We start from the raw sequence: 27,217 nt of genomic DNA on the forward strand, positions 1-27,217 counted from the left end.
GGCCTCTGAGGACACGGTCCGCTTTTCTGTCCCCCACCTCTTGGAGAGGCCAAGACTTTCATCCTAGGCCCGCACCCCAGCGGCCTCTCCCCTCCGCGTTCTGCGTGGGCTCCTGGCGTCTGGAGGGCCGGGGTCCCCAGCACCGGCCGCCGCGGCGTCCGGACTCCAGGTCCCGGGGGCCTGGACCTCAGCGGCCGCGGCCGCAGGCCGGGAGGGAGTTTTCTCACCGCGTTCAATTTCCCCCGCCTTTTTGATGTCACATCCTGTCCCAGCCTGCTTCCCCGCCGGCCGCCGCCCTCCCCGCTCCCGCGCGCGACTGTGGCGCGCGGGTCCCTCTGCGCCCCCGCCCCCGCCCCTTCCCAGCAAACTTTTGGCCGCCGCGCGGGGGAGCGGGGCCCGCAGCCGGTGGAGGAGGGGCCCGGAGGGGCCGCCCGCCCCCGCCCCCACGCCCCCCCACCCCCCCCCACGCCCCGCCTCCACCGCCCTCCCAACCCCCCGCCCCCCCCCGCCCCCGGTCCCCTCCTGCCCCCCCCCCCCGCCCCCGGTCCCCTCCTGCCCCCCCCGCCCGCCCCCCGTCCCCGCCCCCCCGTCCTCCCCGCCCCGCCCCCCGCCCCCCCCCCGCCCGGGCCGCGGCGCGGGGACCCATCAGTATGCAGAGCGGAGGCTCCGCGCAGCACATCCCGCGCGCCGCCGGCTCCGGGTGCTGACGGCGCGGGGACACGGCCAGGTGCCGCCGCGGAGCCAGCAGAGCGGGAGCGCGTCCGCGTCCACGCCGCGGCCGCCGGCGAGCAGCAGGCTCCTGCAGCCAGGACGTTGGAGGGGGCAGCGAGACATGCCACCGGCCCGGAAGCTCCTCAGCCTCCTCCTGCTCGTGCTGATGGGCACCGAACTCACTCAAGTACGTGCATCCAACGCCATTTTCCTCCGTGCGCGCGAGGCGCCCTGCGAGCCCCGCAAAGTCGGGGAGCAGCTCCGCGCAGCCGCTGCCCCCGCCCCGGCGCCCGAGCCCCGCGGTTGGGGTGGAGGGAGGTGGGGTGCAGACGAACCGAGACTGGCGCCGAGCGTCCCAGGACCCCCGGCCCGGCCCAGCGGGGTCGCGCCGCGGGCCCCCTACGCCCTGCCGAGAAGTTCCAGTGGCAGCACGAGGGGGTCACTTAGCTGCTGTTGTTCTCTGGGGAGGCCAGCAGGCTGTCCAAGCCCCCGAGCGCCCGCGTTCTCAGAGGGAGATCTGACCTAACTCCCACCCAACCCCCACGCCCCGCTCCTCGGAAACGTCCCTGCCTTTGGTTACAATGCTGCCCTTGGCGCTCCCCACGCAGGCGACGGCAGTGGTGCCACCGAGACCAGACCCGGAAGGGCAGGTGGTGGGGTGTGCCAGGCTGGGGTGTTTTGTGGGCTCAGTGTGGAGGGCTTGGGGGCGTTGTGGCCACATGCTCAGCATGAAGTGTGAGTGGCGAGCCGCCGTGTGCGTGTGGGGACCTCTGGGCATTTGGAGTGGGCTTATCATCCCCTGAACAATGTATCAATAGAAAGCCTGTCTCTGGCTGGTATTCTCCATTTTAAAAATGTGTTTCTGAGCTGGCAGGTCTGGGAGGAGGAGGAAGGGTGTCTGTGAGCATGGGGCTGGCTGTGTTGCTTTGGCACCATGGTGTTGGGAAGAGCCTGTTAGCATTGGGAGCCAGGCTACTCGGCAGTGACATTAAAATGCCCTTTCGATGGTGCCACTGTGCCATGCTCTGAGCTGAGACGCTGGCCCTTTGCACCTGCAAGTCCTGGGGGAGGGAGGGCAGCCCACACCTTAGCCTCAAGCCCCAGATGCCCAACCCTCCCCATCTCTCAGAACAAAAGAGGAAACAAAAGAGAGAAGAGAGGGTTCGAGGGTGCGAGGTGGATCACAGGAGAGAAGGCTCTGGAACAAGCTTCCTGGTTTTGCCCGAAGCCCTTGCCTGCTCCCTGGCTCTGCTGGAAAGTGCAGCCTCAGCCAGTGTGTTGTCCCACTTAACCCCAGAGGCCCCAGACACTGGCCAATGGCCCTGAAGAGCTGCAGCCAGGGTCTGTGAGAGAGGTTCTCTTGGTGGCCGGGCAGGCCTGGCCGAGGGGCAGGCTTGTGCCCTCCGGATGGACAGGTGCCTGCGTCCACGCGCACACTCACTCCCCACAGACATGAGCACACAGGCATGAAGGAGCCAGGCAAGTAGCCATTCACGGCGTGTGCCTTCTGTGGACTTCTTGGAGAAGAGTGGCTGGTACTGGGTGGCCCTGGGAGTGGCTGCCTTGAGGGTCTCCAGACCTTCGCAGCCTTCTCACCTCCAGGTGCCCTAAGCGTCTGCCCCCATACCACAGCATGCATCTCCTCCATAGGCTGTCCTCCTCACGTCTTTTAAAGATCCCTGTTCTTCGAAAAAACTTTTGGTTCAGCTTCAGTTGGAAGTTTTGTCTCCATGGTGAGAGTGTTTGCCCATGTATTCTAACAGTGGAGGCCATCTGAATCTCGGCCAGACCCCCCCCCCACACACACACACACACACCGGCATTGTCACCCTGCATCCCGACTGTCCCATCAGGACCCTGGTCAGCTCCCCTGGCCTGAAGCCCTCCCCTGGGGCAGAAAGTGAAATGTTTTCTTTGGGAGGTTCCTCTTCTTGAAGCGGAGCCTGGGATCTCTCGGGGATGTGTCCTCAGGGCAGCCCACCTCCTCCCTTCCTTTCCGCTCCTCCCACTGCACTTGGATGGCCCTACCCTCCCTGTGCCACCTGAGCCTTCAGAATCTTCCATTGGAGGCCTATTGTCTGTAGTTGTGGTGAGATTTTAGAGGAAAGGCTCTAGTAGCTGAAATCGCTCCAGTGAGAAGGAGTTAGAGAGCGGCTGCCTTGGTCCCTCCCAGGTGGACCCCTGTAGGGTGGGGCCTAGGAGTAGGAGTGGGTGTGGGTGTGGACGCAGGGCTGGGCTGCTCTGAATCGGAGGCTACGTGGGGACATCCACGCCCAAGAATCTTGCTTTCCTGATCCCAAAGTGATTCGACCCTAGGGTCCCTCCTTTGTAATTGGTTTAAATACCTGTGGGCTTCAGGGCAGGGAGAAGAGAGCGCTGGTGGTTGAGCTATGTGGTATCTGTCTCCCCTCCACCCTTTTCCTCTCCCACTTTAGGTAAACTGCTCCCATAGCCACGTCCTCACTTCTAGGTCCCTTCCATGGGACATGAGGGGTCAGAGCCGCTGTGTTTATGGATTAGCCTGCATCGCGTTGGGAACAAGTCAGGACCGGATAGATTTTACCTGCATGTTATCAATGCTGCTAGAAGGGCTCAGGCAGACGGGCCGTGGGAGCAGAGCACATGGCTGGGCCATCGGTCCTCCCGACAGCTCGCTTACGATGAGCCCCTCAATCACATGCCAACTATTGGTCGATGGCCTACTACGCGCCAGGCTTGTGGGCCCTGATGAACTTTGACCTCAGACAGAAAGATGTTTTCCTTGGTCTTGTTCTGTGATTTTTCAATAAAAGGGCTGGCGTGTCACACCCCTTGAGAAGCATCGTATGGAGTTGCCCAGCCAGAACAGATCTCTCTGTTCTGGGGGGCCTGAGACAGTGCTAGGGCTCCCCAAGCTCCCGGCCACCTCAGATAGAAGCGTGTTCCCTGTATGGGATGGTCTGAAAGGGCTGGGAAGCTCTGTAACAAGGACCTTGAACCCAGCTGCCCTTACCCTCACCCCAATCCCACCAGGCACAGTCTGGTGACCTTGAAAGAAGCTTCTGACCTCTCAGCCTGAACTTCCACCCTGTTGGACCAAGGAGGATTAAACTGGAGGAAGTCTCCCTACTACAAACCCCAGTCCAATTCTTTCAGCCGCTCCCCTGTCCCTCTTTCCACACACAGTTCTTGGATGTCAGCTAGTCAGTTTAACATGGTCAAACCTGGGCTTACAATGCCGAGCGAGTCCGAGCCTCACCATCTGGCATCGGGCTGATGGGCTTTGTGGGAACACTCAGGGCCTGCTGTAATGATTTGTTGAAGAGCCACGAGAGTCTGAACCAAGTGGGATCCCAGGGAGGTCTGCCTTGGGAACTGGAGGAAGCCGTGGAGATGGGTGACGTGTGAGCGGGACCCATGGTTGCATCTGGGTCCAGCAGTGAGCCAGGGCAGGAAGATGGGGCAAGAACAGGTGGGCAGAAGGGGCTTTGCACACAGAAGCCGAAGGATGAAGCCGGCGGGGGGTGGGGAAAACACCTTGGTGCTTGGACAGGACTCAGTAAAGGTGTGCTGAGAATTTGTATTTAAGAGTGAAGCAGAGCCTTTCTCATCAGCCCCGATAACCCCAGGCTGGGCGTGGCCTTCTTAACCTCCCGAGACCCTGGTGGGATTCCAGCGGTAAATGACCACAGAGCTCCCGGAGTGCCAACTGTGGTTGTCGTATGCCTTCCAGCTTTATGGGGTGACTGCTGTGTGCTCGACCCCAACTTTGATGAGCTGTTTTCCAGTCTAGGCGCCTGAGTAGAGAGGTGAGCAAACCCCGGGCTGCCATCTGGGAGGAGTGGTGGGTGCTGAGTACGGATATGGCAGGGGTCACAGTGGGACTGGCAGGGCGTTAGTCCCTCAGAACCCCACCTAGGCCCATCACTGCGAATCTGTTCTTTTGTTTTCAGACTTAGCTCACTCTACAGTGGAAGACCCCAACCCACTGCCCTGAACAAATGTAACGAGAATTAAACACCCACATTTTGTCACGTGCTTGCGCCTAACCTTGGGCCAGATGACCCAGTGACTTCCTGTCCATCTGCCCCTGCCTCTCGTCTCCCCCAGCTACACATTTAGGGCCACATCTGCCCTGGACACTGAGTGGTGGTGGTAGTGGGTGTGGGGGTTTGGGGAGCCCTGGGGTCTTTTCCTGAACCAGTTACACAGTTCAGAACACATGGAATGTATTCTGCTGGCCTCTGCCCCAGGGGACTCCACAGGAGAGGGACACTACCAATTCAAGCCGTAAATCCTCAACCCTAGGCAGCTGCTTCATCTCCCAAAACAATTGGCTTCTCATCCCACTGACTCCAGTCTTCCCTAATAAAAAGAAAGGTAATTTTCTGCCTTGGGTGGTATTTATTACTAAAGTTATCAGGCCTTGTAATCAGTATTAACATCAGCGTGTAAAGTAATACAAAACTAATTAGTAGCTAAACTGAATTAGACGCATGGCAACCAGAGCCCAGAGCCAGGCTGATGGGAGGGAGCCAGTTTGGGGTTCTGAAGATGCTCTGTGGACGTGCTTCCCACTCTGAAGCCAGCAGCCAGAAGGCCCCTCTCACGTGGAATGGCAAGGGGAGGAGAGAGTGGAAAGAAAGGGAAACGCATACCACTTCGTTTTCTAGATTATTACAATACAAGCAACTTGCCAGGAGTGAGAGGCACGGTGAGGTAACAGCAGTAGCCAGGGTTAGTATTTTCTGAGGGTTAGCACGTGTCGAGCTCCCTGCCTGGAGCTTAACCTGGGTCACATCGTGATAGACCCCACAACCCTCTGTCATTGTCCTTATTCTCAAAATGAGGAAACCAAGGCTTAGGGGTGTAAGGAACCTGCCTAATGGCCCAGAAGTAAGTGACAGAGTCCTGGTGTAGTCTCAGGTCAGTCTGACACCCAAGACGCCTGAGTTCAGGTTCTTGTTAAGACAGAGAGGAAAATAAAAAGTACAGAAAACGGCTCAGTGTCGCTGAGAACCAGTAAAGAAGCCAGAGCACGCTGAGCCTTGCGAGGTACGTTTGAGGGCCCGGTCAGCCGTCCCTGTAGCTGTGTGGCCAAATGCTCGCCTGCCACTGACTGTGAAACTTGGGTTTTTAGTAGGGGAACAGCAGGGCACAGACGGGGTCAGGACATGATCATTCCTTCTTACCACTAAGGATGGGTGACCTCGAACGAGACCCTTCACCCTTGAGGAACTGACACCAAGACTTCGGAAATAGGACCCAGTTGTACTTAGCTCATGGCTCCGGGTCCGAGGAAGGCCTTCGCGCTGACACCGGCTCCCCCTCCTTCTGCACCCAGGTTAGGTCTCTTGACAAGTGCCTAGTGACAGTGGGAGACGTACCTTTGCCCTCAGCAGTGTTCAAAAGACGTGGGCTCTGCTGGGTCTGACCCAGGCAATAGGCGTTTGGCCTGTACAATCCTCATATACAGGCCAATGACATTTCACATCTGACTGGCCGTCGGTAAGAGAGCAGGTGACTATGAGGAGTCCAGGAGGACGATGGGAGGACGCTGAGGCCCCAGCCTTTGTCCACAAGCAGGTGCTCAGGTAACAGCGTCACCTCGGAGACGCTCACCCGACGCTCTTCAGTCCCACGCAGCAGGTTTAGTGAGCACACACGATGCCCTCGGAGCTCAGACCTCCCAGCAGAGATGGCGTTTAGTGCTCCGTGTGGCGGTCACCAGGGGTTCTGGAAAGCAGGCAACTCCCACTTGCTTCAGGTGATGCGTTGGGTGTCTGAGGGTCGAAGACAAGGCAGAGAGATATATCTGTAAATACGATAAAGAACTTACTCAACACCCCAGGGTGTTGGTTGTAAGTCTGGCAGCTTAACAGGAGTCAAAAGACGCAAAGCCAGCCGTTTGTCATCGGTTGTGCTCTCAGATATGAGACCCCGTGTCCCTGCCCCGCGAAAGCACCCACATGCGCCCGCTCCGGGCAGCCGGGCCCGAATCTTGTCCTGTTGATGCCGGGCAGAATCAATGGGAGTGGCAGTTGGGGAGAGGGCGTCAGTGAGCGGCATGGTCGAGTTACTCCATAAGCAACTCCTGGGACTTGAAAATAGGCGATTTCCCCAGAGACAGCAGCAACTTTTGGTGGAGGTGGCTGAGAAGGTTTCCGAGGCCATGTCCGGCTCAGCAGGCAGGGAGCCTCGTCCTTGTGGGATGGTGGTGACGGCCCTGAGGGCGGAGGAACTCAGTCCCTAGAATGAAGCGAAACCAGAGAGCTTGCTCCAGCCGAATGCTGCATCCTGGGCATTTCCCGCACCCCCAGCTGGACCCCAGAGGGGACTCTTATATGTTTCTATAGTGACAGCCCCATCTCACTCATGTCGGTATCAATTAATTAATGTCAAGATTGATTACGTGTTCAGTGGAAAGCAGACTGTCCTTCTCAGCTAGTGGTGCTGAGTTTCCTCACCCGGAAAGTAGAAACGGTAATGTTTGTGGGGTCCCCGAAACCAGTTCAGCCCACAGGGCGATATGCCCACTGAATTATCTTGTCATGCTCTTCAAAGTGCCACCCAGAATGGGATCCATGTCTGTTGGGCGACTGACAGAACACGGACCTGTGGCCCCGCGGTCTGGACGTGAGCCAGTCTGAGGCAACAGTTATGAAGGCAGCGTGGAACTTTCCAGAGTGGGGGAGCAGGCTATGGGAGGGGGCCAGGGTGGGGAGGGGTTGAGGTGGGCTGGCCCAGCTCTGGCCCATGTGTCTTCCTCACACGTGGCAGAGGGTGGGCAGGAACACTGCAGGGGCGCACGTGACTACAAGCTGCTCAGACGTGGCAGCTGTCCCCTCGCCTTCCTCTGGCCAAAATGTCAGGCCACACAGCCACGCCCGACGTCAGTAGGGAGGCCCAGCAAGGCGCCTGGCTATCAGCCAGGAGGAAAATCCTCTTACAGAAAGGACGCGAGGGACAATAATGTCCACCCCTCTGTAGACCCGAGGCCACAGGGGGTGGAATGGAGGGGACATTTGGATTGCCAAGGAGCAAGGGGACTGGCCGGACCTGGGCAACTTCCCACCCCAAGGACCTCAGTTTTCTGTCTGTGGAATGGAGACATCAGACGTGTGGCACAGCTGTTGCAGGGCTTCCCTGGGTCCTGCCCCAGCACCACATGTGTGCACGTCCCTTGTAAGAGCGACAGGATTTGAGGCAGCAGGATGCGTCACAGGTAACATCAGTGCTCGTTTTGAAGCCGTGAAACGGGGCTGTGGAGGTCACCATTCTCGTTTGCATCAGTGCTGGTGAACTTGCTCAGAGCCACCAAGGTCAGGGATGGGAGGGGCTGGCCTGTGGACAGAAACCTGGCCAGTCCGGTGCGTCATGACCAGTGACCCAGCACCGCAGGCCTGAGCCAGGAACCATGTGGAGAGGGGCGGCTCCAGCCTTCCCACGGGCAGGCATAGGCGACGAGGGCCAGGAATGTTCTGGCAGAAATGCGTGTGCTGGGCCCCCGTGCACTGTGGACTTGTGTAGGCACCTGTGGTCACGCAGACCCTGCTCCTCCCAGGATGCGTGAGATTTCCCTGTGACCGTGTGCTATGGTCTGGATGTTTGTGTGTCCCCAAAATTCCTATGTGGAAATCCTAACCCCCAAAGATGAGGGCAGTAGCAGGTGGGGCCTGTGGGAGTCCTTGGCCCTCACGAACGGACTCAGTGCCTTATAATGGGGCTCCAGGGGGCTCCCTGGCCCCTCCTGCCCCATGAGGACACAGCGAGAGGGTACTGGCTGTGAACCTGGAAAAGGGCTGTCACCAAGAACGTGACCTGGCCGGGGCTTGACCTCGGCCTTCCAAACTCCAGAACTGTGAGCAGTACATTTCTGTTGTTTATAAGCCACCAGTCGGTGGAATTTTGTTACCTCAGCTGAGCTGACTGAGACACCATGGCATGTGAAGGGCAGAGGTGAGCCGTGTGTTGGAGCTTGGCCCTGGGTCGCCAGCTCGCCTTGTGACCTTGGACGGGTTTCGTCATCTTTCTAAGCCTCACCTGCTAGGTGGAACCGGCAATAGCAGCACCCCATGGGCATCTGTGAGGATAAAGGAACATCGTGCAGTTAATTTGAGGGTGTTTGGGCCACAAACCTGTTCAGTCGCTGTAATGAGAGATTCGGTTGAAAAAGAAGCTGTGTGGAATTGGGGTTTAAATTCCTCCTTACGCAGACTTGGTGTTTGCCGACTCCACGGACCCTTTAATTGAAATGCCTTCACTCTTCAGCAATCCATAGTTTGCTTTTGGAAATACCGTGTGTCATCCTAAATCAAATTGCACTGGCTCAAGTCTTCTTGGATGACCCTCTCACATGCGTTAAAAGCAGCGAATCTCCTCCGGAATCACAGATTCCAGACCCTGGAGAGGACTCTGCTTCGGCATTAGAGGAGTTGGAAGTGATTCCCTCAAATCTCCCAGTGGGTTTGAGCAACACGATGCAGGCTGCAGCTGGGCGGCGAGCAGGCCACATCCCACACACACCCCTGTCCTGTCCACACACTGCATCTGGGAGGGAGGGGCAAGAACTGTGTCTCCGTTCGATTCCCTGTAAACATAGACAAGTAATGAAGACCGGGATTTAAAGGGAGCCTGGTGGGTGTGAGTCAGCTTTTCCTCCCAGAGCTCTCAGGTCAGCTTAGGTCCCAGGGAGGCGGAGGAGTTCCAAGGTGTAGGCCACAGCTCACAAGCCCAGTGTGACCCACAGCCACCCAAAGCCACATTTAAAAGGCTGCTTCTCAGCCAACCCTGAGGGGATGCGTAAGTCCTTCTGACTCCCCAACACTCAGGAGAAACATTAGGTCGGTGCAAAAGTAATTGAGGTTTTTGCAATTATTTGTAACCTTTTAAACCGCAATTGCTTTTGCACCAACCTAATAGAAGGGGGTTTCAAACCTCTGGGCTGGTCGGCTCTAACTGCCTGTCCCCTAGAGGGTCGGAGTGAGTCCCCGGGCCAGGGGGACTGATGGCAGCCCACCCACCAGTCTGCCAGCCACTCTTCAGAGCAGCATTCAGCCTCGTTGTAGAAAACCACCTGGATTTCCTTTCCTCCCTTGAGAAGCGAGAAGCCAGCCACGTTGGCGCTCTTCTCATCTCAAGTTCCAACTGGAAGTCCTTGTGGGACATTACTGACATGAAATCAAACCAGAAGTTCTTCAAACCAGGAGGTGTTTCCTTTGTATCTGCCGGTCTGGGGCGTCACCCTCCCAGCACACAGCTGAGAGGCATTCTCACCTCCGACTGTCCCCCCACACATGTGCGGCCATATCCACAGCATCTCTTGTCCATGGTCTTTAGGCAAAAGCAGCTCTTAGGAGAGCTGGAGAGGTCCCCAGAGACATTGAATCCTGCTCTGCCCCTCATCACTCAGCTGAGGGGCCCCTCTGGGCGTGTTTGGTCTTCTGCAAAGTGGGGATGGCAAGGACTGGGCGCCCCCCAGTGGGTGGCATGCTGCTCCTGCACGAACTGCTTTAATCCTCACAATGCGGGGAGAGGAAGGTTACTATTAGTAAGCCCATTTTAAGAGATGGGGAAACTGAGGCACAGAAGGCCAAATTAGCTTGGCCAGGGTCCCACAGCCAGTAGGTGGCAGCGTCCGCTGGACCCCAGGCTGCCCAGCGCCAGCATTGTGCACAGCGTGATCATTCTGAGATCCTTTCTCCGGCTTGTACTGGGCTGGTTGTGAGGAGGTGTTTGTTCACGCCCGGTGCCCGGCCACGGAAAGTGCCTGGGAATCTGCTACTGTTGTCTTGGCGTCACATCTGTCCCGGGTGCACAGCACACGCTGTCCCATGTCTTGGTTCTGACCTGGGGTCTGCAGCACGCTGTACCCCACCCACATCTTGCACTTAGTGGGAATTAAATACCTGCAGCTTCTGAGACCCATTGCCTGAGGGTTTTGTAGATTGGATTGGGCTGAGTCAGCAGGCGGTCGCCGTCCTTCTGCAGTGGGAAGCGGGTGTGAGCGGCCTGTGTACCTGAATCTGTGTTGAATGTGCGTTGAAAGAGAAAGGGGCGGGGCATCGGCAGTGGGGCGAATGCTGCCTCCAGCACCCGCGGGTGAAACGGGGCCCCGCTGGTTGAGCGGAGCCTGCAGTACCAGCTCGTACTGGGAGGTGGCGCCCTTCCCCAACTGTTGGAGTTCGTGGCATCTTACCCAGAAGCTGCCACAGATCCCGGGATTAAATCAGGAAGACCAATCAGGGAAACCCCTGCAGCTGGCGGGTCGCACACCCAACACTGAGGCCAGGACCATGCTGGCTGTCAGTGAGTCCCTTTTACAAATGGGGACGGAGCAGAGAGGTGGTGTCCTAGGACGGTGGTGTCCATCATAGGTGGGCATGGAAAAGGCTGGCTCCTTCCTGCGAGTGTCCACCCAGGAATGGAGATAAATTTTCACCCAGGCAGGAAAGAGTGTAGGAAGTAATGGAAGATGGTCCTTCCCAAATGGCCGAGAGCATTTAGAAGAAATAAGCCCTATTCAGGTGTTTGACCCAGTCAGGCCTGTGCCTTCAAGGAGACTTACATGTGTCCTGGCGCCGAGGCTGCAGAGGGCTGGGCGCTTGTGCCATCCTACCCTACCCCTCTGCCTGGGCACCAGGACTGTGGTTCCGTCCCTGCCCCCCAACCACAGATGAGGGGGGCACCCGCACCACACTGCTCACGGGTGGGGCCCTTCTAGCTCCCCTGCTGGGATGCGGGAACCCCAAACCTACACCCAGCTCTTGTGCTGTGCGCCCAGATGTCCGGTACCCGCGCCGGGAGCCTGCACAGGTGGGTGCCGGCACCTGCCAGGAGACTCCCTGCCTGCCAAAGGCCTTACTTAACGCACCTGTGTGCAGGGCTCCCTGGGGGGCCTTTCCCTTTACACCTCGTTCCCTTCCCCCAGAGCTGGGGCTGGAGACCCTGGAAGGGCTGCTTTCGGAGCAAGCCGGGAGGTCGCCCTGTGGGTTGGCAGGGAACCTGACGCCACCCCTGAAGTAGGTCCCCAGCAGCTGGGGTGGGGTAGGCGCTGGGAGAGTGTGGTCTCTGAAGGGTGCCGGGGCCTCGCTCAGCCCGGCCGGTGGAGGCGGTGGAGCGGGGATCGGTGAGCAATCCGAGCAGCTAAGGCCGCCGCGCGGCACGGGCGGGGCTTTATCATTGGGGGGTCGGCGGCGTGTCTCTCCTCCCCAGTCACCCCATCCCGGCTCCTGGCGACTGAGGTTTGCAGACCTCGCTGCCAGCAGCCAGGGGGCGGCGGGGAGCCAGAGCCGAGAGGAAAAATCCACCCATTTCCTGGGCAGATTGCGTCGGCCGCCGCCCGGCCGTGTCCCCGCCTCCCGGCCGCGGCCCCCGCGCGCAGCCCGCGCGGCGCTCAGAGCCACAGCCGGGCGGCCCTTCCCGGCGGCGCGCGGAGGGACGCGGAGGGACGCGGAGGGACGCGGAGGGCGCGGAGGGCGCGGAGGGACGCGGAGGGACGCGGAGGGACGCGGAGGGCGCGGCGGCGGCCACTCTCCCTGCGCCCGCGGGCGGCGCGCCATGGCCGGGCCGTGCGGGGCGGCGGCGGGCGGGCGGCGGCGGGCCGAGGGGGCGCGGGGACACGGCCGGGCGCCCCTGCCCGCCGCGGAGCCCGCCGCCTGAAGGCTGCCCGGGGCGCGGAGCCGGCGCCGGCGCGGCGCGGGCACAGGAGGCCACTCGAGGCGCGATGTCGGTGCCGCTGCTCAAGATCGGGGTTGTGCTGAGTACCATGGCCATGATCACCAACTGGATGTCCCAGACGCTGCCCGCGCTCGTGGGCCTCAACACCACGCAGCTCTCGGCGGCCAGCGGCGGGACGCTGGACCGCAGCACCGGCGTAAGTGTGCCCGCCGCCCGCCTTCGCCCGCCGCCCGCCTTCGCCCGGGCCCCTCCGACTCCCGGCCGGGCCGGGTGGGCGCCGCGCGGGGAGCGGGCCGCGGGGCAGGGCGACGGCAGGGCTTCGGCTCCCCCCGCGGCGAAGCTGCGCGCGCCCCCCGCGCCCCCCCCCCCCCCGGCACCCCTCCCGCCGCGGTCCACCCCCGGCGACGCTCGCTCGCTCTGCCTGGTGCCTTCGCGGGCGGGGTTGGGGGGGCAGTTCAGGGACTCAGACTGAGTCCTCATTCAACTAATCACAAGTCCCTCACCGATAAGGGTAGGGCGCTGAGGCCGGGGACTTGGGGACTTGTCCAAGGTCACTCGGCAAGTAAGGGGTGGAGATGCCGCCGCCGCGGGAGCCCAGTCTGGCTGAGTCCGCGCCGGGCTCTGAAAAAAGCCCGCCCTACTTTGTAAAAGCCGGACTGGACCGCCCTGGCCCCGGCTTGGGAGCGCTTGCCCTCTGTCCCCTCCGCATCCCAAAGTCCCAAGACGCCTCCCCCCCCCCATCCCCACCCCAAGGTCCATCAGGGGAGAGTGTAGAGGGGCCAGGCCGCTCCCCTGGGAGCCACTCGCTGCGGAGCTCACCCCCTCGCCTTCCACGCACCCCTCCCGCCATGCCTCCTTTTCAAGGCCTTCGGGGAGGAGGCGAGCTGCCAGGGCCGCTTCTGGGCAAGGCTGACTTAGATGGTGACTGGAGCCGCTCGAGCAGAGGCTGAGCTGCCACCACCTTGAGCGATGGGATGGGCAGGGCGCAGGGAGGAAGGGGCAGGGGGAAGCCCCAGGCCCGGCTCCCCTCAGCTGAAAGGAGAGGTGAAGGACACGAGTCTCCCTCTGCTTCCCTTTTTGCTGTCAAGGGCGCAGAGACCTGGCAGGAGGCCTCTGGGTGACCCCATCGGAAGACCCTCCCTTATCGCCTGCTGTTTCAAGAATTACATGCCGTGTTTCCTGGTCCTAAGCCGCTGGGGTTGGAAATGAATGAAATGAAATGTATCCCTACTCTAGGCTCTCCCCACCCAACTTCTCCTCCCCATTCCAGTCCTAAAAATAGCAGGGAGGTGACCTGCAGCGACTGGGCAGGCTGCAGGGCCCCCGCGGGAGTGGGCAGGGACTGAGCTCAGGGAGCGTTTGGGCCTCCACCCTGAGTACCTGGCGGTCAGGACTACCTGAGCTGGGCTGCAAGGTGACACTGGCCATCCATAGCTCTGGCTTCTGGGTGGCCCTTGGGTACACCTCAGGACTGAGGTTGGGTGTGATCCCTGCACAACATGTCACCAGAAACTTGGTGACATCCCCCAAATGCCTGGTGGGTGGCAGCCGGTGCAGTCGGAAGCTCGGCATGTTTGGGGCAGTCTGTGCCAGGAGGCTGGCGGGAAGGTGGCCAGGCTCAGGGTTGCAGCTCTGGGCTAACAAGCTGCTGGGTCCTGGCTGTCACAGCTCTTCTGGTGGGTGCTTCATCTCGGAGTGGCAGGGAGCAGCAGACGAGGTTGTGCCAGCCACCTCTGTCACCTTGTGGAGAGATCTTATTTCTCAGTTACGTGCCCACTAGGAGTCAACCAGCACTTGCCTTCCTGCCTCACTGCTCTCCCAGCTCGCCGCCTGGTGTTGCCTCACCCTTCTTTGTAACAGATCGATTCGGTCAGATGCCCAAATTCCAGTGTCCCTTGAATGTAAAAATCCCTTGAATTTAAAAAAATTTCAAGAGTCGTGCCTGTTTGCCTCCCTTCCAGCCCTAGGGACCCTGCGGGTCTCTTTGTTCTCAGGGACCCTTTCCTCCCTGTGGTCGGAAAATGTCTTTAGACCATTTCTCTCTATTTTCCCCACCCGGGGTCAGATGGGGAGTCTTCCCTGGGGCTGGTCCCTGGTGCCCTACCTCTCTCACTTTCTCTCCCTCCCTTGCCCCACTGGCCCCCTTCTCCAGGTGTTGCCCACCAACCCTGAGGAGAGCTGGCAGGTGTACAGCTCCGCCCAGGACAGCGAGGGCAGGTGTATCTGCACAGTGGTCGCCCCCCAGCAGACCATGTGTTCGCGGGATGCCCGCACAAAACAGCTGAGGCAGCTACTGGAGAAGGTGAGTCTGTGCAGGTGTGTGTGTGTGCGTGTGCGTGCGTGTGTGCACACTGTGCCCTCGCCAGCAGCAAGGCGAGGCTGGCCTGCAGGGTCCTTCCCAGCTCTGAGGCCTCGCTCTCTCCTGGAATGTCCCACTGGGAATATCTGGGAATGAGTGAGTGAGTAAGTGGATGGATGAATGAATAGATGGAGACTCCGCAGCGGTGGCCCAGGAGGAGATGAATAGACCCTCGCAGTCACTGCAGGTTTCACGCAGGAGCCACGTGAGCCTGGCGGGCGGGGATGCAGGGCTGCTCTCCCACATGTTGTCTCTTTGAGCGATACCTGTCACCTGTAGACCTGAGAGTTCTGCCACAAGCAGCTACCTGGGACCCACCTGGATTTTGCCCAAGAGGATCTTTTCCCTGTCTTTGAGTGGTTGCCCTTGGCCGATAGCCAGGCCAGGTGTTCCCCACGGTGCATGCGCTCCTGATGCCAAAGCAAATTACATCATCCCCTTTGTAACCCCCCTGGGAACAGCAGTGAGCAGTTTGCATAAACATTTTCAATCCATTATTTCATTCAATCCATGCGAAGTTGATGAGATTTTTCACCCCACTTCAGGAAGTAGAAATTGGGTCCCAAGAGGGGGACTGACGTACCCCACACAAACAGCCCATTCGCAGGGGAACCAGCGCGGTCCAAGCTGCCCACCTGGCCTGGTGGCCTCAGCCCCAGAAGCTGCTGCTCCTGGTGGCACTGCCACCTCACCTCCTGGCTCTTCCCACCCCAAGAACCCTGGATTCTCGGGTAGCCCAACTGTCGGCGTCCCTGGGAGTTCCTGAAGGAGGCAGGAGAAGTGGGTGGTCCCTTCTGTCCCACCCATCACCCTCCCCCAAGGAGAGGGGTCCTTTATATGTGGGACCCTTCACACCCTGAGAGAACAGTATCATACCACATGCAAATACACACATACACAGCACACACGTTGCACACAAATACACACATATCATATACACCCACCACATGCAAATGCACACATACACACACAGCACACAAACATACACACAAATACACACAGAAATACATACACACACTGCACACAAATATATACACATACTGCACACAATTGCACATACCTCACATACACAAAGCACACACACACAGAGAAATAAACATACCACACCGAAATACTCACCTATACAGATCTCACACACACACAGAAATACATACACCTTACACAAATACACACCTCACATACACACACTGCACACATACTACGTACAAATACTCACATAGCATACACACAGTGCACACACACACACACACACACCAGTAAAGCGAAGGCTTTTCCCCCCTGCAGTGAAGGAGTTAGGAGGAGGCTTGGGTGGGGCCTGTGCTAGAAGAACAGCCACTCTGGGTGGGTGGGTGGGTGGGGGAGGTTGGCCGGCCGTAGCAGCCCAGTGGGAGGCTGGCCTCTGGGGCCAGGGTCAGTTTTGCTCAGTTTGGGTCCAGCTCAACCACAAATCCTCACACAACTGCAGGCAAAGCAGGTCCCTTTCCTGGACTCAGTTTCCCAATATGTCCCAGCCACTGCCCATCTGGAATGGGCATAGGGAGACACCCTTGTTTCTCTGGGCAGAAGAAGGGTGTGGTGACAAGACAGGGCCTGGTTCTTAGAGCCTCCTCCCCTTTACAGAACAGAGTATCCTTTGTCCTTTAGCCACCCGAATAAGTCATTTAAAGAGAATTAAAGTGCACTCCACAGAATCCACAAACATTTATTAACACCAAACTAGACCGAAGCCTAATTGAGCCTTTAATTATTTAGAATTGTAGAGGAGGGCGGTGGGGCTTGGAGGGGCCCCCAGGACTGCTGGGGCCAGGGGGCACACTGAGACCGGGACCTTCAGCTCCTGAGAGGCAACAGAAAGCCAGAAATGGGTCCCAGAGAGCTCGAGGAGCCCCAGGACGGCAGGCCTTGGAGATGTCCTGCCTGTTTATGCCACAGCATTACTGCTTAAAGATTTACAGCCCTATTTATACCCTGGTGGGCACTCTGCTTTCAGAGGGCAGAAGTCATTTGTGGTAAGAGGCCTCTCTGCTCAATGCATTCTGTGTTAAGGGACAGAGCGTCCAATCCTTTACACCCTCCCTCCGCGTCCGTGTGACGCTCCCTCTCTTCCCTCCTCTTTTTGTGGGGGGTGGGGGAAGGGAGGCCCAGACAGGGCGCATGCAGGATCCTGGGGAGCATGTGTTCTGTCACTGGGGCTGGAGTCCCAACTGAGCACATTCCATCCACTTCCATTTCTGTACAATGGCTTCATGTTACAATCCACCTGCAGAGTTCCAAAGGCAGAGCCTGGGTCCCAGCCCAGGGGCTGTAATTTTCACTGGCCTGGAGTCCTCGGGAGACACCTGATGTCAGAACATCAAAGCTTCCCCTTGGTTCTGACCTGTGGCCAGGGTTGCGGACCATCGGGGACCCTCAGGGTGCACAAGGTGGGCACGGGCCTTGGCTCTGCTTTCTTTGAAGAGCCCATGGCACTGAAATTGAAAGTGTGGGGTTGGGAGTCAGGCCAGGCCTTAAAGCGTGGCTGGCTGCTGTGTGAGAGCAGACAAGTTATTTCACTTCTCTGAGCCTTGGTGTCCTTATGTGTAAGATGGAACTCGAAATAGCTTTCACCTCCCAGGGTGAGACAAATAACATGACAGGCTCATCAGTGTCGGGAACATTGAAAGTATTCCATAAATATAATATTAGCAGTTAGTTATTCCCTCAAGGTCAGGTGTGTCTGCCGCCCGCTTTCTCCCCACCACCAGTCTTAGCTCCTGCTGCCATATTGGGCAAGCCCTAAGGGGACCATGTCAGGTAGGGGGCTGCAGACCACGATCTTCTCATGGGTGAGCCGATTGCAGGCGAGTGTCACCTCAGGCCCACTCGTCTGCTTTACCATTGGCCAGAAAGGAGCTCAGGATGGGAAGAACTGTAGGCAGGGAGGGTATATATTTTGTCGTAAGACAACTGCATAGCATGGCGTCTTTAACGTTTATTTGCTAAATTTAAAGTTTAGTCTTTAAAATTTTAAGTTCGTTAAAAGCATTGCTTCTCTGGCACATGAAAAGCCCAGTGCTGTGTGCAGACAGCCCTCTATTAGAGAATGAGACTGAAGTCACTTTGTTCGCTCAGGAAACTGTAGCCCGTAGCCTTGTGGGTTTTGCCTTCATGTCTAGAATCTTATCCCCTGGGGAGGGGGCTGGACTTGACTGGAGCCACCATTTGTGTCCCTTCCTCCCAGCCATTGGCTGCAGAGGGTACCCTGCACACCAGGTACTGACAGCTGTGCTGGGGTGACAGGGGTGAACGAGGCCCAGTCCCCCCCCCCATGAGTTTCCTATCCAACAAGGTGACTAAGACAGGTGTGTGGGTTACTGCCGTGCAGGCGTTGTGCCGACAAGATGATGTTTCCAAGTCTTAAGCAGCCACGACTGGCTTAACTCATCAAGGAGGCCTCACTGGAGGCGGTGCCATATGGGCTGGGCCTTGAAGGATGAAGGAAACCAAACATTACAACTGTTCTCAAAAGAAGTGCTGCAGTTATTCAAAGTGACAGAATAAGACAGGTGAGAGGGAACAGGGAGACCTACGGTAACAGAGCTAATATATTTCAGCTCCCATGAGAGGTCTAAAGGGAAAGCATCGGAGAGAGTCAAAGGCACCCACGTGTTGTGTTAGACAAGCCTGAATTTTTCAGCAGAATTTGTTTGTTGCTTTCAAATAACAAGTCAGAAAATTCCAGGCTTTTTTAAATACCGAGGTGAGCAATGCCAGGTTTTTCTCCCACTGAGAAGCCTTTTGGTGGTGTCTCTTTTATTTTATTTTATTTTATTATTTTATTTTATTTTATTTGTGGGGAGGGGATGTACAGTAAGAAGTGGAAACCACACTACCATCTCTTCTTGTTACGGACCAGGCAAAGCTAAGCCTCATCCCCAAATGATTTTGTTCCTAAAAGGGAGCGTATTTTCAAACTCAGCAAAAAGTCAGAAATGAAGATTTGCGGTTATGAGGTGTCTTTCTCCCTCGTGACTGGGTTAGATTTTGAGCAAACGCTCCAACGGCACTGCGGCAATCCCAAGCCTCGTCCCCCTCCCCTCCGGCCCACATGCATTTGTCCAGAATCACAAGCCAGTTTCCTGAAAATAGGAAAGCACGGGCAGGTGGCTGCACTAAAACTGTTTTTTCTTTTAAGCTCCCTGGAACCCTGTTGAATATTAAAGTTCCATCTTGAGGCTAGACTCAATTCAGATCTGCCTGTGAGGATGTAAACCAGCGATTCTTCATTTGCTGGGTGATTGATTCCCGACTCTAGGTTCCGAATGTACTTGTTTGCGCAGCAGTCATCTACCTATGATATTGTTGGGTGTGATGGATGGCGTACAAGGTGGGGGAAAGAAGCCTGATGTAATGTCGGGGGGGCAAATCCCTTGTTCCTTCCTTCTGCAACTGACCTTCTCAGAGAGATGCCCAGTGGGATTTGGGGGGAAAGGGAAACCCCACCATGCTGTCCATCTTCGTTGGTGTGGAACTGATTTCATCCTGCAGAATAAAGAGACTAGGAGCCGTCCTCCCACCCCCAGAAAAACACAGAAAAGGAATCACGCAAAGCCCTGTGCCTGGAACTATGAGCAGTGGGACCCGGGAAGCCCCTGCTCTGGTTTGCATCCTTCGTTGTAAGAACACAGGCTGGAAGATGGCAGAGGGAATGTTTACCAAACCAATTTGCTGTGTTCGGGGAGCGCTTGGTCCCAGCAATCCCCTTGTTGGTGCTGGTGATTAACTGGTAAATAATGCGTGGGCCTCCCCTGGCTCCCAGCGTGGCGGCCATGTGGAAAGGCCACTGTCGTGTTAGGAGGCAGACAAGATCGTCTGGCACCTGCCACAGCTCCTTCCTTGAACCTGTTGCCTTTTTGACAGGTGCAAAACATGTCCCAATCCATAGAGGTCCTGGACCGGCGGACTCAGAGGGACTTGCAGTATGTGGAGAAGATGGAGAACCAGATGAAAGGGCTGGAGTCCAAGTTCAAACAGGTGGAGGAGAGTCATAAGCAACACCTGGCCCGGCAGTTCAAGGTACGTGTGTTCCTCCTTCTCCGAGACCAGGCTTGTTTCCCCTTCACGCTTCCCCTTTCCCTCCAGAAATAGCAGTTGGGGGCCACAACGAGCCCTGAGCCTTGCTTTTCGCTTTGGGATCCGAGGCAACTTCCCCTCGCCCTGGTTTGAAGAAAGACACCTTATAGAGGGGGAGGCTTGGACAGTGGTTTTCAGATCCTATTCGTTTCTGAGGCCACGGGTCCCCGGTCCTGAGCTTCTCCAGCCAACTCATAGATTAGCTGGGAAGGGACATCAAGGGTCCCTGTCGCTCCACAGCTGCTGCACGTAAATCCCATTAGCCGAGGATTAGCTTAATTGATTAGAGCCGTTTCTGAGCAGGGATCACTCAGGGCAGTTTTTCACATCTGACCTAATTTAGCTGTGACACAGCTCACTGTAGATTCACAGGGAAGAAACAGAGAGACATCAACATCTTTCTCACTTCATGGTAAGTGTTCCTTTTGTCCAGATAACTCTGGACGTGAAAGCCGGAGTTTGTTGGACCGAAAATTCTATATACATATGTATAAATATGTATATATACCCCTAGAGTTCACAAAGCTTCCAAATTATTACATCGAGAAATTATATGCACCTTAATTAAGGTATCCATGCACGTTAATTAGAAATCTAGCCCAGATGCCAGTGAACGGGTCAAATTGCACAGCCCCGCTTGGCTAGAAATTGCTGACGCTCTGCCTTCCTGTACTTTCAATGCTAATGTTTTGCTTTGATGAAGCAAGAACAAATCCACTTTTAAAAGCAATACATTTTATAGACGAAATGGCAAGCTAATGAAGTTATAAATCTATACTGTGAATAAAATAACAGCAGGCCCGATCCTACGGAGGAGAAATGGGCAGTCACTCTGGTTGGAGGCAGGTGGACGTGCTGTCTTTCCCTCTGATATGTGCTCAGGAATTGTCTTGGAGAGACCTCGACCTGCCTGACCAAGAAGAGTTTGTGTTTCTCCTTGAAAGGCCAGCATTCCCTTCTCTGGGGCAAAGTCAGGTTCCTCTAAGGATGAGGGTGTCTTCAGCGACCAGGGCTAGCTCATCTCTGCAGGCACTGTCCCCACAGCCATCTGTCTCCCAGCTCTCACATTGGGGCACCATGGCTCTAGGGGAAGAAAAGTAACCCTTGCCTTTTACCATGCTTTAATTGCATTAAAAAGTTCAACTGAAATAGTTGTGAGGGAATCTATGTAACTGTCAAAGCCGTTTGTTTGGACTCACTCTGGCACTGAAGTGTGACTTTTTTTTTTTTTTAATGACCGTGAAAATATTTGTCTATTAGTGGCTGTCTGTTTAAGGCAGGCTAGTGAGGTAGATCTTCAACAGTATTTCGTTTTCTTGCTTGCAGGGCTAACTTAAAAGCGTTTTTTCAATGCTGCAATGACTGAAGAAGCAGTGCATTTCCATGTAACCATGAAAGAGGGCCAGACAGCTTTTTGCACCCTGCATTTTTACTATTATTTTCCAATTCTTAGCACCATTTCACTAAGGAACCTTGAATACAACCAGGATCCTCTATTTGCATGCGACTGTAGATGCATTTCATGAATACTTTGAACCCTTGTCAATGCATTTTTTGAAAAAGAAAAAAAAAGAAACTTTGTGTATGTGATTTAAAGCATGTAACCTTAAGATGTTGCATTCTAACTGACAATAAAGACCTTTCCCAAATATGATGGTGTTCTGAAGACTGTTTAATATGCTCTTCTGACTCCTTTGGACCAGACGATAAATAAATCCATAAATAAAGCGGGAGTGTGCACAGTTCCCTCACCTAGGGAGGAGCCAGGCCAAGGCAGGGTGTTGCAAGTTTTTGCACGCATCGCACTGAACCCAGCTTATTTTAACCTTGCAGGCGATAAAAGCGAAAATGGATGAACTTAGGCCTTTGATACCTGTGTTGGAAGAGTACAAGGCCGATGCCAAATTGGTTTTGCAGTTTAAAGAGGAGGTCCAGAATGTGACGTCAGTGCTTAACGAGCTGCAAGAGGAAATTGGCGCCCATGACTACGAGGAGCTTCAGAGCAGAGTGTCCAGTCTTGAGGAGAGGCTCCGTGGGTGCATGCAAAAGCTAGGTAGGCCCCGCGCCCCGGCTCCCGCGTGGGCTCAGGGGCGGTGCTGAGGTGGACAGCGCCCGCCCGGCTCCAGGAGGAGACGGTTGGAGGAGGGCTCCTGGGTAGGGCTGCCTGGAGAGAGAGCAGAGGGCAGTCTGCACCCGTGCGAGCCGGCCGTCCCACCTGTGCAGAGGCCAGCTCACAGATTCCACTGAGCTGCACATCTGGACACAACTAGGATGATGTTAGATGTCGCAAACCATCTGAAGAATGTGTGTGTGGGTGTGTGCACGTGCGTGTGTGTTGGGGCGAGATCTTAAGACACGAGGGCTGGAAACACGTATCTCAGGTTCCCTCCAGGTGGAGGCTGAGGGCTGAGGAAGCCTGTCCAATACTGCATCATGCAAAGTTTGAATAAAAAAGAACAAGCTCAGTCACGCCACGATGGAAGATTTGCCATTCAGTGAGTGAAGGAATCCCTCCCACAGCCTGTGAGCTCCCGAGTTCCTCTCTCGGGTTCAAATTTTCCCAAAGGACTCTGGACGTGGGGCACCTCCTTTGAGTTCTTAGTTGTGATTGAACACCCACTTGCCTTACCAACCTTCCTGTTAATTGCTTTAACAAACACTAGCGTGCTCGTGTCTGAGTCCACTTTTAAGTAGCACATTTTAAATCTCAATTCCATTTTTAGGCTTTCCTATTAAAGATTAGCTGGCCCTTCTCACCACCAGTTTTAAAATAAAGGTTACTTGTTTTCATCCATGTACTTTTTAGAGGAACTCGGGGTATTCTGCTTCTTGAGGAAACTTCCCTTTGGTTTTATGTGATGTTCTAACTTGGATCCCCTTTTACCCTCCCCACACACATACACACAGGCACTCCAAATGCCTTATTATGAACTTAAAACATCCCCAAAAATAAATGCTTTTTAAATCCCTAGTGCTGTTGTCAGGTGAAAGAGAGAGCCTGCAGAGGGCATGGAAATAGAGTCCGCCAACCTTTGTTGGAACAGGCTCCCATATCTAGATTATTTCCCGTGCTGCTTTAGGTACCCCGTAAAGGCGTGCACTTTTAAGTTCCCCAGTCCTGGAGAGAAGACTGACATGTGTTGGGAGTTTCAGAACTAATCTGTTTTAATGTGTGCACTCTGGCTGTGTCACATGTGGGAATGTCTGCTGTGTTTTCTCTGTGATGGGCTTCAGGGTTCCTAAGTCCTGGTGTGTCAGGGGCTGGGTGACCTGGGACAGTCCCAGGAGGGGTCTGGGCTAGATGCACTGTACCAGCTCTTTCCATTCTGACATTCCAGGAGTCAGTAGGATATTTGAAATGACAGTGATTACAAGGCTTTATTAATGACCACGAGGCTATGTGACTATTTAGGTTGGGCACTGTCTTTGGGGTTCTGCCCATAATGACCCTGAGCCCACCGGTCTCTCTCCAGACCCTCCTTGCCTGCCCATTGGGAGGTCTCTCTTAGCTCTGAAGAATCCAGAGGGGGGGCTTTATTTGTTATCTATTGCCCCACCAGTGGTGTTTTCCCTCCCTGATATACAGGCTGTGGAAACCAGGGAGAAACACGATTAAACCCCCACATTTTCCGATTAATGAATCAAGGAGCAAAATGGAAATTCAGAGCAAAGAGTTACAAACGGTGAGAGGCTAAGGGTCTTTCTGAGGGGGGTGCAACCCTCTTGGGACGCGCCGCCTTCCCGGCTGTGCCTGTCCTGCTTTTAGAAGCTGGACGAATTTACCTTGTGGTTTAGGCTCTTGGTGCTGTCACATGGTCACCCCCGGCTGCTAAATGGTTGATTGGGGAATAAAGAGAGGACAACTAGGCCCGCAGAGGCTGCGTTCTCCTCGTTCTCCTTGTGGCAAGGCAGCCACGTGCTTTTACCTCTGCATTTCATTCTTTCTTCAAAAGACGTTGATGTGTAGATAGATCCGCTGAGTCTGCAGCTGGGGCCCAGGGATCAGCATTTAACCAGCACCCGCTTTATTCAGATGGACCAAATTGTGAGAACCCCAGGCTGGGGGAACAGTGTCGTAAAGTAGTCAGTGCCACTCGACAGTTGTGTGACTCTCCGAAGGCACCGACCGACTCGAGTTTCAGCTACCTTTGTCTATAAAATGAAGGTGTAGAGTTCCTGCGCCCTGGGGTTACTGTGTGAGTACACAGATGTCATTCATGTCACGGGCTCTGCACTGTGCCCGGCACAGAGTAGGTGGTGGGAGGATAGGTAGGTAGGTAGGTACCGTGTTTCCCCAAAAATAAGACCGGGTCTTATATTAACTTTTGCTCCAAAAGATGCATTAGGGCTTATGTTCAGGGGATGTCATCCTGAAAAATCATGCTAGGGCTTATTTTCCAGTTAGGTCTTATTTTCAGGGAAACACGATAGGTAGGTAGCTAGGCAGGTAGCTAGGCAGGTAGGTAGGTAGGTAGGTAGGTAGGTAGAATAGGTAGGTATACAGATGGACAGAAGGTCGGTGACGGACAGACAGATGACAGACGATAGATAACAGACATGGATTTTCCTGTTTCTGCTTCTCTCCTAGATTTTCATTCTAGTTCAGTAACTTAAGGACCCAATTCATATCCTGTGGCTTCTTAATGTAGTCTGTATTTTAGCTTTGCAAATAGGTAGGGTCTTAGCAGCCTGTTGCCTTGCTTTGAGGTTGCTGGCCAGCGTAGAACAGAGGGAGGCAGCCCTTTGCTGTGTGGCACCAGGTGCGCAGACGGCAGGGAGGACTAGGGCATGACGTGGCAACATAGCGGCTCAGTGGCTGCGGCTTCCTTCCCGCCCCTCTGCTCCTTGGTTCCTCGGGATGAAGTCTGACTGTAGGTTCCCTCATGCACAGTGTCTCGGTTACCTTCCTGGTGTAACAGTAGGAAGAGGGCCTCCCGGCCGCTCCCCAAAATTGCACTCAGTGAGGTCTCTCTGTGTCACCCCTTCTCCTCAAGTCGATATTGCTGAGAATTCCTGGCCCCAGAATATACACAGAACAAAGCAGGTTCTGTTTGTTTTCCATTTCCCTTTTGAAATCCCTCTCTCCATGGAACTGTATGTTTTTCCTGATGGTCCACCCGGAAACTTGAATCTGAAATTCTTAACTTCTAGACCTCTTATATACTCTGGCTTCGCTCTTCCTTGTTTTTAAGGGGTAAAAGCTGGGAGATGGGCCCAGAGGCCAGGGAGTGGTCCCAGGACCCGGTCTGCCTGCTGTGGGGCAACCAGCCCCCTCAGTCTGGTCTCTGGCCTGGGTCCCTTTGTGGGCGTGTCACCCTCGACCTGTTTAAGCACCTTTTGGAGACACCCTGGCTCTTGTTCAGAAGTAGCCTCCTTCTAGGAACAGCGAGAGGTGACGATTTCATCTGCAGGGTCACTGCTTTGTCCAAGCTTCCCAGTTCGCAAGGTGCCATCCTCCTGGGCTCTCAGGGTGCCAGGCCCTTCCAGCTGGGTGTGCCATCCTGGAGCTCAGCACTCCTGTGAGTGCACCTGCTCGGGGCTGCTTCCCAAGCCCTTCCTCTTCAACCCCCTCCCGTGCACACCCCCCGAGCCCCAGTGACGAGGGACATTTTTGTGAACTGAAAGTGCCAAGGCTGTACCGCCCGGCTCTGCCATGAGGGCTTTATAGAGCCTGTGAGTTCCAGAGGTCTTACCAGAACCAGTCTGGACGGAGCAGAGCTGCGGCCTCCAACCCCCTCGGCCCTGGAGTGCTGAGCATGCAGCCGTCGTTTGAAGAGCAGGGCTCCTGGGCCAGCTGGAATCTTTCTCTACCTGCTCTAGCCTGTGGCTTGAAGGCTCCTCCAGGGGCTGGGAGAGGGTGCCCCAGGGGCATTTGGGTGAGAGAGAAGGGAGACCGGGGCTCAGAGAAGGTGGGGCTGACACGGCTGCAGCTCAGACCTGGATCTGCGGCCTGTCTCCCAAGGCACCAGCTTCTTCTCTGCGCCACAGGCCGCAAGGTCCACCACGTGTGGGACACGGTGCCATGGCCCAAGGCTGCCGTGACCCGGACTTTACTGAAGGTGAACCCCGTTTTCTCCACATTCTCAGTCTCATGTCACAATAACGATAATAGTGGGCCCTGCACTGAACATGTACTCCCTGTCAGGCATCCTTCTCGAAGCTCTCCGTAGCTTCAGTGCTGTAATTCTCGCAACCACCCTCGGAGGTGGGCACGGTCATTGAGGACAAGGAAAACCATCTCCCTGGGCCACACTCCTTCACCCACCCCCTCCCTCTACTGGGACAGATAGTGAAGCAATAGACGGAGGAGGAATTTTGGGGAGATGAATAATTTCACCTCCAAGCGCCTGAGGGATGAGTCATGCACTCATTCATTTATTCATTCTGGACAACTCCCCAGGCTGCTTTAGGGAAGTGGGCGAGTGCAATAAGCTTCTTGCCTGGGGCAGTAAGAGACAGATACTCATGTCTGAGGCCCCAGGAAATGTGTGGTCACTTGCACAGGTCAGTGAGGACAAGGGGGTGGGGTCAGAAGGGACAGGTCTCTGGAAGAAGCATCAGTTTGGGTCAAGCCACAGGAGACAGGTAGGCAGGGGAACAGTGGGTTGAACAAAGGTTGGGGACAGGAAGACCAGGCTCACAGCCGGGCATGTGAGCTGAGTTGGGGTGCCGACCCTCACTTCACTTGCAGAGTGTGACATGGAGGAGAGAAGTCTGGTCTCCTTTGGGGGAGGCCATCCAGCAGAGTACCATTGAGTCACCACCATATTGAGAAATGACCAGAACCCATCAAGTGCTCTGGATGGGAAACCAGCAGGCTTTCCACCCACGGTGCCCCAGACCTCGATGCCTTGGGGGCAGTGACTTCTTAGGACTTCCAACAGGACCACTGTCCCCTGGCTCAGCGGGAGGGAGGCCTTCCATGGGAAAGTCACAGGGGCTCAATGACTTCTTAGTGGGCGCTGGCCTCTGGATGCAGGGAGTGGCCAGAGGGGGGCTGCTGATGGTGTCAAATGACCCCTGTTAGCATCTCCCCGTTGCCACCCAGCTCAGAGGGTCCACCGTCCTGGGGGCAGCCCAGAGCTCCCCCAGGGCCAATAGGAGCAAAGAGAGTGCAGAGGGTCCAGCCGGGCCATGCTTCTCCCACACTGTCCTACCTGCCCCGGAAGATCTTAGGGAACAACACCCCCAATCCCCAAGAGGTGAGTGGGGTGAAAAATTGATCCGGGAATCCCCCTGGGATTTCCAGAAACCCACCCAGTTTCTTCTTCTGGTGGCCATAGACGCTGGTTAACCTTGGACAGTGCCTCCAGTTCCGTTCTCCTCCATCTCTCCTCCCGCAGCTGGGGGAGGGGTGGGCAGGCCCTAGCAGATATG

The 27,217-nt window shown here is 55.9% G+C and overlaps 1 protein-coding gene across 4 annotated transcripts in view; it reads left to right on the forward strand.

Moving 5' to 3' along the window:
• Positions 1-627: 627 nt before the first annotated feature.
• The window catches only part of OLFM1 (olfactomedin 1), a 37,301-nt gene continuing 10,711 nt past the window's right edge, over positions 628-27,217 (forward strand). The window contains exons 1-4 of one of the 4 annotated variants that reach the window (XM_081065781.1): positions 628-898; positions 14,522-14,671; positions 19,628-19,783; positions 21,674-21,893. In XM_081065781.1, coding sequence (XP_080921907.1) covers positions 833-898; positions 14,522-14,671; positions 19,628-19,783; positions 21,674-21,893 — 592 coding nt within the window. In that variant the 5' untranslated portion in view covers positions 628-832. Of the gene's footprint in view, positions 899-12,394; positions 12,566-14,521; positions 14,672-19,627; positions 19,784-21,166; positions 21,492-21,673; positions 21,894-27,217 lie in introns of those variants that run through there. The other 3 variants (XM_081065783.1, XM_081065780.1, XM_081065782.1) reach the window with 3 other exon arrangements.

Source organism: Rhinolophus hipposideros, assembly GCF_964194185.1.
Source record: "Rhinolophus hipposideros genome assembly, chromosome: 11".
Taxonomy (NCBI): Eukaryota; Metazoa; Chordata; class Mammalia; order Chiroptera; family Rhinolophidae; genus Rhinolophus; species Rhinolophus hipposideros.